This window comes from Alexandromys fortis, unplaced genomic scaffold (assembly GCF_014885135.2).
Source record: "Alexandromys fortis isolate MF-2015 unplaced genomic scaffold, M_Fortis_MF-2015_v1.1 scaffold_60, whole genome shotgun sequence".
NCBI classification, from domain to species: Eukaryota; Metazoa; Chordata; class Mammalia; order Rodentia; family Cricetidae; genus Alexandromys; species Alexandromys fortis.
In genome coordinates, this window is record NW_026067946.1 from 2,017,178 (window position 1) to 2,036,523 (window position 19,346).

General features: G+C 37.4%; 1 protein-coding gene across 12 annotated transcripts in view; it reads right to left on the reverse strand.

Annotated features, from left to right (window-relative positions):
- Window positions 1-1,268: 1,268 nt before the first annotated feature.
- Window positions 1,269-19,346, reverse strand: part of Csnk1g3 (casein kinase 1 gamma 3) — a 90,736-nt gene continuing 72,658 nt past the window's right edge. For 7 of the 12 annotated variants that reach the window (XM_050149247.1, XM_050149248.1, XM_050149244.1 and 4 more), the window contains 3 exons: window positions 9,617-9,723; window positions 9,092-9,115; window positions 1,269-3,561 (listed from right to left, as the gene is read on the reverse strand). In XM_050149247.1, the coding sequence (XP_050005204.1) occupies window positions 3,507-3,561; window positions 9,092-9,115; window positions 9,617-9,723 (186 nt within the window). In that variant the 3' untranslated portion in view covers window positions 1,269-3,506. The remainder of the gene's footprint in view (window positions 3,562-9,091; window positions 9,116-9,616; window positions 9,724-19,346) is intronic. The other 5 variants (XM_050149250.1, XM_050149251.1, XM_050149249.1 and 2 more) reach the window with 1 other exon arrangement.

A 19,346-nucleotide genomic window follows, 5' to 3' on the forward strand; every position in this document is an offset into this window, starting at 1 on the left:
TGTGTGTGTGTGCTGTGTGTGCTGTTACGTATAGGTGAGTTGTGGGTGCGCCCACTCACGCATACTGTGCTAGATAGTTTTAAGCCAACTTGACACAAGCTAAATCCATCTGAAAGGAAGGAACCTCAATTAAGAAAATGCCTCCATAAGACGCAATTGGAAGGCATTGTCTTAATTAGTGATTGATGGGGTAGAGCCTAGTCCTTTGTGAGTGGGGGCACCCCTGGGCTGGTGGTCTTTGGTTCTAAGACTGAGCTAGCCATGAGAAGCAGCCAGTAAGCAGCACTGCTCCATGGCCTCTGCATCAATTTCCACCTCTAAGTTCCTGCCCTGTTTGCATTACTGCCCTGACTTCCTTCCATGATAAACAGTGATGCGAAAGTGTAAGCCAAATAAACCTTTTCCTCCCCAAGTTGCTTTAGTTATGGTATTTCACCACAGCAAAAGAAACCCTAACTAAAACAAACACAGAACCCAGAGGGTTCCACACTGATTTGAGGCAGGTGTCTACTAAACCTAGAGCTAGACTGGTAGCCAACAAGCCTCAGTGATCCTCCAATCACTACAGGACACGATGCTGCGGTAACAGGTGCATGCTTAACTTAATTATACTGAGTTTTTATAGGGGTTCTCAGGATTTGAACTTAAGCTCTCAGGCTTATATAGGAAGCACTTTTACCTGCTGAGTCATCTCCCTGATCCACAGGCTTCTATTCTCATTGTTTTTTTTTTTTTTTTTTAAAGTCTCTGGTGCTCAATGCACATATTAGTCATGCGTTTATCTTCCCTACATCATCCTACAGTAAACAAGACTCCATCAATACCATTTGGTAAAACTGCTTCAAGGGCCAACATAATGAGAAGTCCAATTACTGTTGCAAATATATGCTCCCCATCTGCAATGACTTTATTCACTTAAAATTAATTAACAGCAAACTTCCATAAATAGCATGACTTCATTTTTAAAAAAGGAATAAAATCATTGTTTATTCCCTTAAGTTATTAGAAGACAGCTTTAACTAATTGCTCTATTAAGTAACTCAGAAACAAATATACATTAAAAACTGCAAACAAAGCAAGCTTAGATCCTTCTTGTTTTGTGTTCCTTACAACTGTATTCCAACAAAGAACAAAAAACAGAAACAACATAACAAAAGCAGGTTCCTTCTGCCTCTTACAGAAACAAACCAACAGAAGTTAATTTTTAAACCACTGTGTAGCAGTGAATTGCGTTAGTTCACTCATGGTTAGAGGAAAGGGGAAAGAGCGAGTTTAAAAAAACTACCTTTATTTATTTCTTTTTCAGTTACATACTTTTAAACAGGGCTGTGTTTCAGTATTCAGACATTCAGGCAATGTTGACTTCATTAGTGTTGACAGAAAAGAAGCATAAAAATGCAAAACATCGTTGGCTTAACCTGAACATACCTGCATTACCTATTACTGACCAGTCTGTGTGCCAAAGACTTATTCTCTGACACTAAAATGGAGCACTTAAAAATATTGCTAAAAAGCAAATGTCTACACACTGGCCTTTGCAGCAAATAAGGGTATTCATACTTTTAAAATATTTAAGTCCATAATTGGATTAATATACACACCTTCTTATGTATAAGGAGTTCAGATCATATAAACACTGTACAGTCCAAAAAACCCTACTGAGAATAAAACTAAATAGGCTTATGATAAGAAATACAGATATCGCATGTATTTACAAATACCATAGACACACAAATTTGGTCAAATACTGTAAAGAAGTGGTTTCACATTATAAATGGCCAAAACATCCATCTACCTTGCTCAGAGCAAACAAAACCAAAAATTCAGTATTTAACTCCTGAAGTTTAGACATCATGACAGTATATCAATAGAATGGAAACTGCTGACCAAATATACAGCAAACATTTTCTAGGTTGAATATAGGTCTTCAAAAATCAAGAAAAAAAGATTGCTCATTGGATTAGAAGAAACAATGATAAACAATGTCCTGATTCGTGATGTTCATATGGGTGCCAATTCATCAAAAGCAACTCATTGAACTTTTGGCTACTAAGAAAAATAAATTACAAAATACAATTAAATACCTGCAAATTCAATAATGAAGTAAAAAAAGGTGGATTCATTTCCTTTAATATATATTTTAAATGTTACCTTGAGACAAAAAATAAATAAGCATACCTGAAGGTTCACACTTACGACAGAGAAGAGACTTCATGGACAGAGCAACAATTTCATAAATGAAAGAGGATGTGTGATGTGATCAACAAACAGTATCTTCCTAGCCAGTCTTTTGTTTTCACTCTTGAGAAACAGAAGCATGCCTGTGTTCTATGGCTTCAAACAAAGCACACTTGCAAAGGAAGGTCTTACTACTAACAGAACTGTTCCTTGTTCGTTTGCAGCACTGTGAAAGCTATGGAGGCAAAGCACCTGGCCCACCCTCGCCAAACAATCTCCCATCATCAACACGATGTTCAAGACAGGAGAGTCCAGAGAACTAGCAAGAGACTACTGTGCACAGAGGGCAGCAGAGTGACCCAGTGGTTTCTGCTGGGAGTATGTTTCTTTCCTTTAATTGAAGAACTACATAACAAATCATGGCACATCCTCAGACTTCTGCTTCTGGGAGATGCGGCCATCAAACAGCAGGCTTCAAGGGGCTCCAGCCTTACACAATGCAGTAAATTTCACATTTATTTCCTTTCCTTAGTGTATTTTTCCAACTCCAACATACATTACGTCTCCAGCATTCATTTTTTTTCTATCTAACATACATTATCACTTGGAAGCAGAGAGTGACATTATACAAATCGGTGCTCCTGCCACTTCTGCAGCTGCACTGTACACAGTGGCACCACAGAAGCTGAGCTCTTTTTTCCCACATTTCTTCTGATTTATTTACCACCACCGCTTGCCAGTCCCATAGTGCTTTTTCCTCAGTACCTCTGGGCAGTGACTGTACCTTGATTTCACAGAGAGAATGTCAATATGAGTCATGAATAACAGTACCATAAGTCATACTGAAATCAATGCAGATGTCACAAAATAGGAACTTTTCATGAAAGCTGTTTTTAATATTTGGACAACTGTTTTGTCTGCTGCACTATCCATTGGGAAAAAAATTCCTGTTTGATTATGCTTTCATATAAGACATAAAAAAATCAAATTAGGTGCAATTAATTGACACTTAGACACCTGTATTGTTTTCTGTAACAGAAGAGGTTCTGAAAAATGTCCTCTGGAACTGTGTTCATCAATACCACGTCATTGGTCCACTCCATTCAGTGATGGGCAAAGCTCTCATATCTGATAAAAATCTTAAAGCTTCCATAAAGTTAAATTAGGAGGAGAAATGAATGTAAGACAACCACAAAATGAAATGTGAAAGTATGACATTTCTGTTTCAAGAGTGAGTCCTTGAAAATATATGTGGTCACTACAGAGATGATTTAATCACGAGACAGCATATGAACATGTAAGTAACTCCCCAGGATCTCTGTGTCCAGTCATTTGTGACGTTGTATGGTTTTCCTTTTCCTTCGTTTGAAAAAACAACAGCACCTGCAGAAGAAGAAAACATTTCTTTATTAGAAAAACACTGAAGTTATCAGACACTGAATTTATTATAGTGATTTCGATGGTCATAAAAAGCAACAGGCTCGTGCAGGATAGACAGTGAGCACATCAGCGAAGCATTGGCATTAGTGACCCGATGGCAGCTATTATGACTATGTCCTATCAGCACGCCTTTCAGGGATAGCAGGACATTCTGTGTAACATAAGAAGGAGCCAGTAAGTCCAAAAGGCTTTGCTTCAAGAGGTGAAGAACTACAGTGCTCCGACTCTCAACTGATCTGCTGTCCCATCTCACTCAGGATAGTCAATCGTCTCGGTGTGCAACGCTGTTATAAAGGTTCATCTACATAGTCTGCTCCCTTTCTTTCTGGTAGTTTTGATTCCTGAAGCCAGTGTTACAAAGGCAATAATGACCCTACTTCATTTTAAGTAGAAATAAGTTTAGAATGCAAAGCGAAACAAAAAATAATTGATTAACAATATTTCCCACTATATTTATCAAGAGAAAGAGAAAACAGATTAAGTACAACATTAAGATTGGCACTTGGTTTAGGTTTCTTTTGGGAAGGCAGGAGGGCAGACTCTCAAATGGCCCAGGCTCAAACTCAAATATAGCTGACAATGACTCTAAACTCTTTATCTACCTGCCTTTACCCTTTTGGCTCTTTAAGAGTCAAAACTTATTTTAACGTATTTAATTTTTATCAAAGTAATTTTATAGTTAACATATAAAATAGCACAGCCAAGGTGAATTCATTTTATAATTCAAAACTATATATTCTAAACTTATTTTAAATGTTTTTTAAAATATAAAATTCAAAAACTATATATTCAATCCTTGTTTTTTTTCCCTAAGTAAAAACATGTACAATGTAAACTTTACCTCACTGCGGTAACCACCCAGAAAAGGCTGAAATGAGCAGGGGAGGGGAGTGTGTGTGTGTGTGTGTGTGTGTGTGTGAGAGAGAGAGAGAGAGAGAGAGAGAGAGAGGGGGGGGGGGGGAGGAAATATTCATGGGCCTAAATTAGAGCTAATGCCATAAAACAAAAACTAAGTATAAAAGATTGTTTCAGGAATTAGAAAACCAGTCCCGTTTACTTTCAACTACATGTACGAAATACTTTCTCAAATCTCAGATACATAAATTTTCAAATACAGAAACACAAAGGGACCCTGCTCAGTGGGCGGAGCCCTGGATTCAATCTTTAGTGTCACTAGTGTCACATCAATTGAGCAGGAGGGAGAGACAGAAGGGTGAGGAGTTAAAGGTCAACCTCTGACACACAGCGTTTGAGTTGAGTGAGAAATACATGAGACCCTGTCTCAAATAGACAGGGTAAAATATTATCAAGTAAACCTTTCAATTACTAGGAAACATCCACAGAGTAAAAGGTAAAATAAGGGGGAGGAAGTTATTTAAAAGAAAAGAAATAGGGCTGGAAAGATGGCTCGGCCACTAAAGGCTAGGCTCACAACCAAAATATAAAAGAAATAGACCACATATTTAAAATATTCAATGTAAGCAATATTTCAATGAAAATTCAGTACTGTTTAATATGAAGTCCCTGTTCCTTCCTGATTTAAGTGTTTATATATTCTTATTGGACATTTCAAGCCCCAAAGTACATTCCTTCAAAAATTTTTCTACTAAAAAGGTATTTATATCACAGAAGCTTTTTACGATGGGAAATGTAATATAATTCAAGTTTTGATAACTAGGCTGTTAATTGCTAGCTCATCCACACTGGGGCTGTAGTCAGATGCCTCGCTTATTTCTCTGGTTTTATCTTTAGGTAATGAAAGTTCTTTCCATTTGTTAAAAAACCTTTCTTTCTAATGCGAGTATTATGGCATAAAGAAAGTATGCCCAATCATTTATTTGAAACAAAATACAATTTTAAGAAAAATTCTAATGGCACAGGTTCTCTAAATTCAAAACTACATTAAAGCACTGTCCACATAACTTTAGACTAAATCCCACTAACTAGAATGGCATACTATTAAAGCAATTACCACTAGAGGGCAGCATTGATACATCTCTATGACTGCATCTGCCCACAAAGCAGTGGCATTAAAGGAGGAAGTTAAAATGTTAACCCCTGCTGGTTTTTAAGATACAAGCCACATGAAACCAAGCTGATTCAGTCTTGGTGATAAAGAAATCACCCTCTCACTTACTTTCTGCTTCCAGGCACTCAATCTGAAAGGAGGCTGTTCTCACAGCACAGTCTTGTCTGCATTTACTGCTCCTTTGAAATGATTCTTTGACTTACTACCTTTTCACACCAGGAAGAAGCTAGTAATAGCGAGTTTACAGAAACTGCACATCAAATTAGCGAAAAGTTGCCTCTCATTTAGTATCTGTTGAAGGATTTGCCTCATTAACACAACCAAACCCTACAGTAAGATCTAGTTAAAATTAGAGGTATGCTTTGAATCTAGAGTTCTTACCCATGGGCCACATACTACTGTGGCCTACAAAATGCACATTTCAGCCCCACTGTGAGGCTTTTCAGAAGAAAACTGGCCTGGGATACATTCTTAAAATGCTGAGTCTGAATCTCAAGGTTAATACTTGACATAGCTTCTGTATCTAATAAGACATTCGAAAGAAGGTTATTAACAAGAGGAAGACTTTAGCTTTCAGAACTGAAAGCAAACCCAAAGAAACAGTGAGGCAATCTGAATCCAACACCAGAGTAAACAAACTGGCAATTAACAGCCTATGCCATTAAAATCCATCTTCAAATCAGCAAACCAAGCTCGGCTTTGCTGCTTACACCACACCTCCATTCCACTTCACTTCCTGCCCTCTTCATCTGGATTTGCTGCTTTCTTACACACGTTTACTTTTCTCAATCAAACTGAAGCATGATTTCCTGCCTGGATCTGAGGTTCTTCCCTACGCCTTCTACAATGACTCATCAGCATCACCTTTGGTAGAGACTATTCCTGCATCCAGCCTGTACCACCCACTCAGGACTTCAGAAGCCCGTCTCTCCAGCGCCGGCTTAAAGAGCATATGCAAAAAATACCTTTTATGACAACTAGTATTTTCCTGGCAAATAAGTATTTTACCTTAAAATTAACACCCATACTGCAATTCCTTATCTTTGGATTTCTTATTTACTTATTTATTTATTGCTTGTTTGTTTGTTTTTCGAGACAGGGTTTATCTGTATAACAGCTCTCTGGCTATCCTGCAACTTTCTTTGTCAACCAGGCTGCCTCGAACTCACGGAGATCCACCAGCCTCTGCCTCCCAAGTGCTGGGATTAAAGGCGTGCACCACCACTGCCTGGCTTGTTTAAAGAGAATTTTAATGAAGAGCTTTAAGAACAGGAAATTCTGAGGATTCTTGCAACTCAACTAGAATAAAGTCATATATAACTTTATGACTTTAAATAACACATATAAATAACGTGTCATAAAATTTGCCCTCATACGGTGTACAATGCAGAGACAAATAGTCTGTTTACAGAATTGTACAGACACCACAACTACCTAACTTCAGAGCCGCCTCATTCATTCTGCATATCAGATATTTACATTACAATTCATAACAATAGCAAAATTACATTTGTAAAGTAGTGGCAAAATAATTTTATGGTGGGAGTCACCACAACAGGAGGAGCTGTATTAAAGGGTTGCAGCACTAGGAAGGAAGGTTGAGGACCACTGCCTTCAAGGAACCCTGCTATCTTCAGTCCCTTCCGTTTTCTTCTCTGCCAAAGACAACCACTACTTAATCTGCCATACTCTCACCACGGCCCTTTTCAGTTTATGTAAGTGGAGCTATATAATTCACGGCATTATTCTGCTTCTTTCAACCTTACTTCTTTGTATTATATAATAATATATTTCACGGGTATGGTAAATTGCTTTAGTGAATTACTTACTAATAATTTTTTTGTGGTTTTCTATTTTAACCACTGGGGATCTAAAGTTAAAAAATGCCTTATTTTCAATACATTAAGAAAGACTTCATGATGTGAGAGATGTATAAAGAAAAACAATTGGCAGATTAATGAAACAGTAGTAAAAGACAAAACATCAGAATTACACTGAGGCTGGAGGGAAACAGGAAATAGTAAGAGTAAGCAAGCTATGAAGGGTTTTGATGTCAGATCAAGAAATCTGGACACAATCCTCCAAGGAATGGAGAACAGTCCCTTCAGGAACAGCAAGCCCATTGCTTTCTTCACCCTTATCCTCCAATGCCTCTGCAGAGAAAAGCTAGCCTATTTGCAAACATACATACCCTCTGCAGAGAGAAGCCAGCCCATCTGCACACATGCGCACAGGCATCACAACTAAGTGAACCATGTATTATGTCATTCTTGAAAGTCACGTTTCTAATCATCTAGTCAGGAAGTGATCCTCTTCTTTACAAATTTCAAGTTTTACCTTGTACTAATATCTACTAATGCAACTGAAATCTCAGCAGTGTAACCATTGAATGAACAAATGGATAATGGATAGATTAGATCAAAAGTAACTCTCTGGAAGGAAGTGAGCACAGATACCCAGGCTTAACCAAGACTGTGGGACAGAGATGGAAGAAGCAACAGCCTATGAAGAGCACAGATGAGGAGGTCACCAGCAGCGAGTGCTGAGGAAATAAATAGGTGTGATGATAGCTACACAGTCCCTGTATGTGACAGACAACTGAGCCTCACCACAGCTACTATTTTCCGACTCCCTATGAGGTGGATATTATTAGCAGCATTTTATGAAAAAAGAAACAAGCCTTAAAAAGTACCACACAACCACCCTATGTCATAACTGCCCTTAGCATCATACCTAAAATATATAGTTTTCTCAGTTTTCAGCTAGCAAATCAGTGTTTCTTACAGATGCAAGTAAAATGACTGAGAGGCTTTAAAACTGAACATTTACGGCTTTATTCACTGCAAAGCTGACTCGAATTTTGTCTTGAAAATAAGAGAAGCACTTAAACACAGAATTGCAACTGTAGGCAAATACCAGAAGGTAACTAAAATCAAGTACCATTTCTCCCAGGAAGAATATCATTAAGAACCATTAGAGGATGTTTACTAGTTAGAAAATGAAATAAGATTTTAGTAATACTGTAGGGGGAAAATATGTATTCAAAAATTGAAAACAGGGAAATGTAAAGTTTAATTCAAAACTTAGCCTTCTACTTAAAATAACACATAAAAACTCCCATGTTATAAAACAAATGCGCAAGCACAAGCAGTTGGCATATCATCTATGCAGTTAAAAAGTGCCCCAAACGATGTAACTTAAAGCAAAAAAAAAGAAGAAAAAGAAAAAAAAAAAAAGAAAAGAAAGCTGCAGCAGGCAAAACAGCTCCTCAACAATTATTTCTTGCATTTCAGAGCTAATGTTATTGTTATTAATTAATTTTCTGTTTTACCAATTATAATTTCTAAGTTAAGAATTTGTTTGTTTGTTTATATTAAATGGTGCTAAAATTTTGCAATTATAGTCAATGGAGCTATTTCTGCCTGCCTACACTTGAGAACTCACCACATATTCAATACTTTCTGGCAGCTATACACAGAAAAACAAAAAGAAAAGAAAAAGGGAGAGAGGAAGAGAGAGAGAGATCATCAAAAATAGCCCATAATTAAGTGATCACATTGTTCTGCATGCTTAATTTTCCAAGCAGCATCACTATAATTTACATCTTAAAAATTAATCATAAAGTAACATTAAAAATGCAGCATTCTATAATGCCAAGTACTTAAACTTATAGAAAAGTAATAAATGCAGCAGTAACATCAATGCAATGTTCCTAATATTAAAAGCCAAAAATGTACTATTAAGTTTAAAAGAAAATTTGAGCACAGTTACTAAATTACAATTTTTGTATTAAGAAAGTATTCACTAAAGTAGTAGCACTTTAAACAGTGATTAAGATAATCAATTATATCATTTTTTGTATCCTCTATCCCTACAGAAAAAAATATGTGGAATAATTGTATGTAACTATAAAGTTCATAAATGCAAAGTTACCAACCAAAAAAAAATAATGAAATAAACAAAACATACTTGGTTTCATCCATCACTTCTACTTCTGTAGGGGCTGTGATGGGCGCATTTGATCGTCCTGCTGTGGGATCATCTGTGTTTAACTCTCCATTTGTAGAACTTACAACCTGTTTAATAAAGAGAAAGAATATTTATGTATATCAAACATATACACATACTCCTATATACTAAGTAAAGATTAAGGCATTTAAGTTAGAAAGTTAATATGAGAAACACAAAATAATTAGTAGATCAAAGCCATCCAACGTGATTTTGACTTACTTCCTTTCCATCTTAAAACTTCTACTTTCTGCTTCTCTCTAGACACTACCTCCTGCACTGAGGTTTCCATCAGTTCCTCTTCTGTGCCCATCTTTTTTGGCACATTACATATGATGGACTTCCCCTCCTGTAATCTGTTATCACTCGGACTCCAACTCACACTGCCCATTTTAAAAAACAACAGTACCTTCCATACATACAGCTTAGTGTGTAGTCCCACATCTGATCTGTAAGCAGGTCCTCTGGGACACTGCCCCAAACACATCTCCTACCTAATGAATTCTCACTACCTCTGATTACCAGTAGGACTCCAGTACCAAAACCATGTGATTTCTCCTAAGGGAAAAAACAAACAAAAAACCCCAAACAAACAAAAAGCCTATTAATTAGTCTTCTGCTCTGACTTGCATTACCAGTAAAATACATTATCCACACAGCAACCAGAGTGCTCCTTTTGAGGTAGAAAATCTCACTGGGATAATTCCCTTCTGAAAAGTCCCAAACCTTGGCTTCTCATTTAACTTATAATAAAAAGCTGTACTCCTTACCCCACATGCTACAGTTCCATATAACCTACTGTCTGCCTGACTCACTAATACCTCGTTAGCTCAGCTGCTTCTACCTAACACACAAGTCAGGCCTTAGCACTGTCCACTGTCACTGGCTAGGGTTCTAACTCTAGCCAGACACCTAGGGGTGGTCTGTCTTATTATGTCTCAGATTCCCAGAGAGCACCTCTATGACAGGCTTTTTCTAGCATATGCCTAAAATTTCCATGAAGAAACAGTCTTTAATGCTGCATTTTGTTTTTGACTCTTTGTATAAGCTTTTGTGTTGATTTTCATTCAATTGTTTTTATGTTCAACAAATGGTATCTCTATGTAGCCCTGGATATCTTGGAACCTGAACTCACAGAGACCTGTATGCCTCTGCTTTCTAGGTGCTAGAATTAAAGACACATACCGCACTGGGCTTCTTCATATGTTTTTGGTTTTGTCTTGATGTTATTTCCTGATTTATCTATTTTGTTGTTAATAATCTGCCTTGATGTGGGAGTGATTTCTTACTAATAAAGAAACTGCCTAGGCCCATTTGATAGGCCAACCCTTAGGTAGGCGGAGAAAACAGAACAGGATACTGGGAGAAAGAAGCTGAGTGAGGAGTAGCCATGATTCTCCCGCTCCAGACAGAAGCAGGTTAAGATCCTCCCTGGTAAGCCAGCTCGTGGGCTACACAGAATATTAGAAATGGGTTAGAACAATATGTAAGAGCTAGCCAATAAGAAGCTGGAACTAGCCGGGCCAGGCAGTGTTTGAAAGAATACAGTTTCCGTGTAATTATTTCGGGCATGAGCTAGCCAAGCGGCCGGGGTGTTGGGGACGCCGCTCTTATTTCAACACTGCCTCTATTAAAACTGTTTCATGCTGGGCAGTGGTGGCGCACACCTTTAATCCCAGCATTTGGGAGGCAGAGGTAGGCGGATCTCTTTGAGTATGAGGCCAGCCTGGTCTACACAAGCTACTTCCAGACATGCTCCAAAGCTAAAACCTTGTCTTAAAAAACAAAAACAAAAGCAAACAAAGAAAAAAACCTATGTTTCATAAGAGCAGTAATCTCATCTTGCTCTCAAATAACATGACACAGAACACTCTACTTATTTGTCAGAATACATGAATATAACCATCATGAATGATATTCTAAGACTTTTAAGATTATAATAACAAAATTCCTAAATTATCCACAACCCTACAAGCTCATTTAATTACCCTACTCTTTTCTTTCCTTTTAATGTTAAATTGGAAAAGCTGGCCACACCTCACGCTTCCCTTATCCCTACAGTTCACCCATTCACTTTCGCCTGATCATCGTCCGGTCAGCTCTGTCTTTGCTTTCAAACTGAGAATTCCCTTGAAAACAGCTAGTTAAGTCTGAAAAATGTATTCTGTAAGCTTTGCTCATTCCTCATTTTCCTACACAATTTCTGTATTTGTTGGCATCACTTGATCACTCTTCTCTCTATACAGACTTATCTAGAATTTATATTAAGATGGATTCATATCCAAAACTAGCTGTACCACTCGCAGCTAAGCAAGCATGAGAAAGATACCTTGATCTTGCTAAATCTTGGGGTCCTCAACTATGAAATGGAAAATGGTGTCTACTTAACCGTTGGGCTGGAATGGCCAGTATATACAGCTAGAGATCAAGCAGTGGTGGCCATCAGCACTAGCAGCCGGCGTTTGAAGAGGTATGTTACAAAGGAAAAAATAAAGGTACAATGCTACAGGGAAGCCCAAATCAATCAACTAAGCAAATACATCTTTAAAAATTTCATATCAAACTCTAAAATATTGGTCTATTTAGCTGACATTTCTAGAATTATGACTAAACTAGAAGGTTGAAATATCAGTGTTTTTCAGGCTGACTTGTTTTCAGGGAAGTTTATAAAAATGACAGATGATCTTAAGTTTGGCATTTCAGAAAATAATCAGGTATCTTAGAATTTACTGTTATAATGCTTAAAGACATTTTAAGACATTCTGCTCTGACATTCCAACTTTGAGGGAGAAAGGAAACCAACCATATAGTAGTTAGTATTTTAAGCAATTGACTCCAGTTTCACTGCAAGGTTTCAGAGGACAGGAGAAGAAAGCCCACTAGCAATTCCAAAAGCCATTCTCATAGTCAGATAAGACAGAGGAGGCCTCAGACAAAGCAGCACCTCTGTCACCAAGGATCTGTAGGAAGCGGGTTGAGGAGTCTGCTGTACCGTCCAGGCTGTCTCTGCCTCCCTACTGCTAGCATCACTATGTCTGGCTCATGGGCAATGATTTTCAAAAGCAAAATTAATACTTTCCACATAAAAATTCATAGAAATTAGTCATACTACTCCCTTTGTTTCTATTTTATTTCTCAAAGGCATGGCTACCAAGTGTATACCACAGGCTCACAATATTAATGAATCAGATAGCCAGCTATCCATTAACTATATCAAAAATACTAAAACACATGTCAGCATTCTCTAAGACATTCATTAAAAACCATGCTAATATGTGAGATACAGTTAAAAGAATATTTTTCAGAGTTTACTGAACCGATGCTAGTAAACACTTAAATCACTACATACTCTGGAAACTAGAGAATAATTGATAGTTGTCATTTTAAAAGATGATACCACAGTCAAATGGGTTTCTCATGGACCACAAGTATGATTCGGCACAGGCAGTTTTTATTCTTTCCATCAAATTTAGGCAGATTTTCAATTTAACTTTCACTAAAAGAGACAGCAATTGTAGCAAATTTCTCTGAGTATTCAAATCTTTGGATAGGTAAATTGTTATTAAAACAGAAGATCATAATAAATGAATCATACTGATTCACACCAATGTGACTCACCAGGAAACTTCCTAAACTAATGAGGGTGGAACTATTTACATAATAGAAACAATAACTACATCCTTCCATAAACACTCTTTTGCAGATATTGGTACCCCAGAAAACTATGGAGAGACGATTGAATTATAAGTCACTCAATTTTGTTCATTATAACTCTGAATTGTTAATGGCCTGATACAAAAGACTAAGACTAGCTTTAGAAATGTCTTTAGAAAGCTCACATACATAATAAGCACAACTGAGAGCTGTCTGCAAGTGAAAATCACTCTTCTTTTTAGCCATGTGTGCTTGCTGCCACTACAGGATACTTCTGTTTGCATCATTTTTATGTTAGTATTATCTGTATTTGAATCCGACACCAAATACGTGAAGACATAAGACTACTTATTACAACAATTTATATTATTATTTCATTTTTCTTAACAGTACCTTACTGTGCATGTTCATTTGTGATTCTATACCTGTCTTGGCCTAGATTCTCAAAAATACATCATTCCTAAGGCTCAAATAAAAAACATCCAACTGTAAAAAATTCCCAAGCAATCAGGTCATTTAGCATACTAGTAAGTATCTTTAAGGTTTTTCTTCTTCCTTTTGCTAATAGTTGCCAACTATCACTGTAGAATCCATTTTTAGTGGTGGCAAGCTAAATGAAGATGTACCACAATGAAAGGCTCAACTACAATGGAAATGGAGATTACTACTATCTGTTAAGATCAGGATATTTTAAAACCTAGTTTTAGAGACCTGATCAACAAGGTAGGAACACATCAAACTGGGGTGGCAACTATGCTCCTAATTCCTAGCCCCCAGATCAACTAAATTCTACTTTCTATTATATTTCAAATCTTTCCATTTCTCTCACCTCTACTACTCATTCCTGCAATTCAGCTATAGACTTTTTTGTTTTGTTTTTCAATTTGGTTTTTCAAGACCGGATTTCTCTGTATAGCAGCCATGGCTGTACTGGAACTCTCTGTGTAGCCCTGGCTGGCCCCAAATTCAGAGATCCATCTGCCTCTGCTTCCTGAGCACTTGGATTAGCACTACCATGCCCTACTGACTTTTCTGGTTTTTTACAGACACCTGTAACCAGACTGTAGGTCTTAAGGTTGTGGCAATCGTCCTTCAGCCTCCTAAGTGTTGGGATTATAGGCATGAGCTACCACACCCAGCTTCAGCTATAGACTTTTCATAGTTGTGTCTCTGACTCATGCTTCTCTCCCTTTAATCAAGTCTTTAACGAAGTAATCTTTAAGCTTCCAGGGTGAGCAGACAGGTTGAAGCTGCTTCTTTGTGACACGATGAAGACAGGGCAAGGTGACAAAATGTAGACTCCATTTCAAAGAGATACAGTGGAAGAACACTGCAAACACAAAACCAGAGAACCAATGCCGAACATAGATGCAGCAAAAGGAAGGCCCTGCAAAGCTCTCCAGGGAAAGAGGGGCACAGAAGTGCCATCTAAAGTTAAGCAAGGAGACAGAGACCTTGGTGAAAAGAAACCAGCAACCCTGCCCAACGAACAAGTACACAGTCTCCACAAGCCTTGAAAGAACTTCAGAGTTTAGATAGTGACTCCTCTGGTGTAACAAGTTATCAGTGTAGAAGAGGTCCTTTCTTCCACTTCCCATACCTCAGAGGGCTGAGGCCAGGTATCAGTTTAAGAGGCAACCTGGTGTTTAAGACTAAATTACCCTGGGAGCCTGATAACAAGGAGCAATCATAGTCCAGGAGGAGCCTGGAACTAACCCAACACAACTTTAAGTGAGGGATAATTACAGCAGTCTTAAAGAGTCAGCAACCTCAGCTGGGGCAGCAAAGGGTATGGTGGGCCAGTAAACTACCTACCCTCAATCACTAAGAACTTACCTATCACCTAAGAATTACTGGGAATTCCAAGAAGCTCAGGCCAGTCATCAGCTGATAAGCTAGCCTCTGAAACCAGTTATCTGCCACAAGGTTCACTGCCACAAGGACTGAGAACTCTAATGTACCAGTAGACTGCTTGAAATCTGCGACCTATGACAGAACCCAATACTGGGCAGGTTTTCAAAGAGTACAAACTTCCAGGTGTGGTGGTGTATGCACAGGCAGTGGCAAGCTGATTCTCTGTGGGTTCAAGGACAGCCTAGTCAATGTATCGAAGTCCAGGACAACCAGGGTTACATAAAGAGACCCTGTCTCAATAAACAAGCAAACAGTGGGAGACTGCTCTAGCTGTGTAGGTCTGAATGATATGCTTGCTCTCCAGCTCCCTAGTACACTACGGAGATATCTCTGACTCGAACAGCTAGACATCCCAGGGTGTATAAAACAGATGGGACCAGAAAAGAATCCGTGTGGTTCACAAACTGCAAAGCTAAAATGGCTAACAGAGTCTCCTGCCACATAAAGAAAAGAAGATACTAAAAGGAAAAATAGTTTTGTCAGGTAACCTCACACTCGTCAAGTTCAGCACAACTCAGAAGGGAGAAGAGAGAAAAAAAAAAACCAAAACAAGCAAACAAACAAAGCGACTCTCCAGTTTCAACAGATCCCCACCTACCTTCATGCCTCTTCCTGAAGACACCAATTCCATTATTTTTAAGTGAGCTAGCTTTTTACTGAACGGCCACCTACAAGCAGGTTAGTTCGCAATAACCTTCACAATTCCTGTTACTTCTACTCCCCCAACAACCATATTTTAATTCCTTCTTCTCCTTTCAAATTGTGTCTGGGTTTAATGTTGTGTCCTCTGATGAAACTTCTGCTCTTATGGACTGGGAAAAATCCATTTATCTTCCTTTAATTTATATTTTTAAAGATTATTAGCATATATTAATTAGACATTAAACAGGTTTCATCATGCCATTTTTACCCAGTTATATAATATTTAATCATATTCATTCCTATTACTCTCATTCCCCTCCCACTTCTGCTCATCTCCTTCCTCTTCCCAGCCAGACCTCCTACATTCATGTCTCTTTTGGCATGGGGGGAGGGGATTGGAGTCCTATGGGAACATGAAGAGTATGGGCAACTAACAAGTGGCTACACCACTAAATATGACTCCAACTTTAGGACCCACAAAGGTACTCTAAGACTCCATCTTCTTCCCTCTATGCTTCTCCATTTCCCTCTATTATGCTTTCAGCAGTATCTTAATTTTACTTATGTATTTAAAAAGGGCTTTTATGCTTTTATTTTTAATAATAATTCTTACATTTGTTTAGTTTCTTTATACATTTTCTCATTATTTAGGCAATTTTTTTAGCTCTTCTTTCCTCTTTCTTCATAATAGTCTTCCCTCTTCTTCCTTTTCCTCTTTTAAACCCTGCTTCTCCTCTGTTATCTTCTTTTTCTATTTCCTTCCTTTAATATTACAGAACATTACATTATTTTTGCCATTTTCTGTACTACGGTCACTGGTAGTGTGCATCAGGGGGCTTTAACTGATATTAAGTACATTTCTATATCACATATATTTTTTAATTGCTGCTCTTACATCAGTATGTTTTCTACTCTTTGAATGGTACTGGGGTTGAGTTCAAAGGAGCTGTTCCTTAAGAACAACCTGAAATACAAATACAGAGATAAGCAGCAGACACAGCAGTCACAAGACAAACAAAAAGACAAGGCAGCACAGTGAATCAGGAGACCATAAGCCACTGAAACGGTTGAAATGTCAGACAAAGAATCCAGAATCTATTTCTAAAAGCAACAAATGACTCCTAGAAGGTCAAGTCCACAGTAAGAAAATCAATCCAATATACAGACACAAAAATCAGCAACCTTCCAGAAGGCCAGCAGGAACAGAGAATGAGTGGGGACAGGTGTTGGGGACTCTGGAACTCAGTTAAATGGTAGAAAACATCACCACAGACCAAGTAAAGCTGGAGAAAGAACAGAGAAAGGCTGAAGAAATACTACATTCAAACATAAATGAAGAAAAGATAAGCCAAGCATGACAACAACATGTAAGATTTCTAGGACTTGATCAAGAAAACAAACCAGACATCCACTGGGTAGAAGCTTCAGCTGAGATAAGAAGTAAAAAAGAAGGGATTAAAAGGATGAGACAAAGTATCAGTGAAACAAAGGAGTTGCTTCTTTGAAAATATAAACAAGATTGACAAACCCTTAGCTAAATTAATCAAAACAAAGAGACAGAAGAACAAAATATAAAATTAGAGATGAAAAGGTGAACATTATAATAACAATGAAATCCAGAGAATCCTTGGGGAATGCTCTAAAAACCTCTATTTTAAAATGATGGAAAGTCTAGAAGAAATGAGTAAATTATATTTATATAGTAAATTAAATCAAGAGGATTTAAACTACATAAATAGGCAACAAGATAGAAGCAGTGATAGTCTCCTAACAAAGAAAAGCTCAGGACTGGAGAGACTCACTACCGAATTCTCCCAGAACTAAGAACAAATGAACACTGGTGTTTCTCAAATACTTTTCTAAAACAGAAAAGGAAGAAAAACTATACCAAATTAATTTTTGAAGAAAATGTTACAGATACCAAAAACAGATAAGGAAACAACAACAGGAGAAAAATGTCAATCAATTTCCTTGATAAACATACATGTGAAAATTCTCAATAAAATACTAATAAAATTGAATTGAAAAATATTAAACTAAATTGAAAGAACTAAACACATTTCCTCTAAAAATGAGATAAAGATGTCTGGTAACTCTACTTCTATTTAATATAGTGCTTAAAGTTTTGGATAGATCAATACAGCAACAAAAAAGAAAAAAAGAAAGGAATACAAACAGGAAAGGAAGAAATCAAATTACCCCCACTTGCAGACAACAGAGTTCCTCTATACTTCAAAAGACCTCAAGGATTGTAGTAGAAATTCTTACATCTATGAAACAATTTCAGCAATATAGCAGGGTACATAATCCACACTCAAATCAGTAGTTCTTTTATACAATAACAAACGTTGGGAAAAAAAGGAAAAACTTCATTCACAAGTGCTTCAAAGCAAAAATATCTAGTCATAAAACTAAGCAAAGAGATGAAAAACTACAATGAAAAATTTATAAAGAAATTTAAGAAGCTATGGAAAGAATTCCCATAATCATAAATTCACAAAAGCAGTATTATAAAAATGGTTATATGACCAAAAAGGTTTCAAGTTCAATGTAATCTCCAACAAAATTTCAATGACAGTCTTGACAGAAAGAGAAAACAGTTTTAAAACTCATACAGAAGCTTGAAGGCCTCAAATGGCCACAGCAATGACAAGCACTAAGAGCAGTGGTGGGGGTACAGATGTCAAATTATACTACAGAGATTAGTAATAAAAACAGCAGTGTGCCGGCACAAGAATGGACACACAAACCAATGGGACAGAATGAATGCACACAGCCACAGCAGACACTGGGGTAAAGACAGCCTTTTCCATAAACGGTGCTTAGAAAACTGCTTGTTTGCATGCAGAAGAATAAGAATAGATATATATCAATCATTCTGCACAAAAATCAATTAAAATTGATTAAAAGACAATGTTAAATCTAAAGCCATGAAACTGCACAAGGAAAGAAAGGGAAAATAGTTTAAGAAATAAACATCCAATAACTGCCAGTCTTCTGAATAGAAAAGAAAATGGGCAGAGTAGAGAGGCAGTCTATGGGAGAAAATGCTTGTCAATTATGCATCTGAATGAGGGTCAGTATCTAGAATCTGTATTTTAAAAAACCTAAAAGAATTAAAGACCAAAAGCTCAGATCATTCTATCAATAAACTGGCAAATTAATACATTTTTAAAAACAAGAAAATACAAATGATTAATTGGAAAAGTACCAAAAACCCTTAGCTGTCAGGGAACAGTGACTGAAAAGCACATCAAAACTCCATCTCATCTTGAGTTGAACCCACTAGGATCAAGTAAACAAGGCCAGGCAGGGTGGAGGCAAAAGCAGGTAGATCTCTGAGAGTTTGAGGCTGCTGGCCTGTGTCTACACAGTGAGACCATGTCAAAGAAAGAAAGAAAGAAAGAAAGAAAGAAAGAGAGAGAGAGAGAGAGAGAGAGAGAGAGAGAGAGAGAGAGAGAGAGAGAGAGAGAGAGAGAGA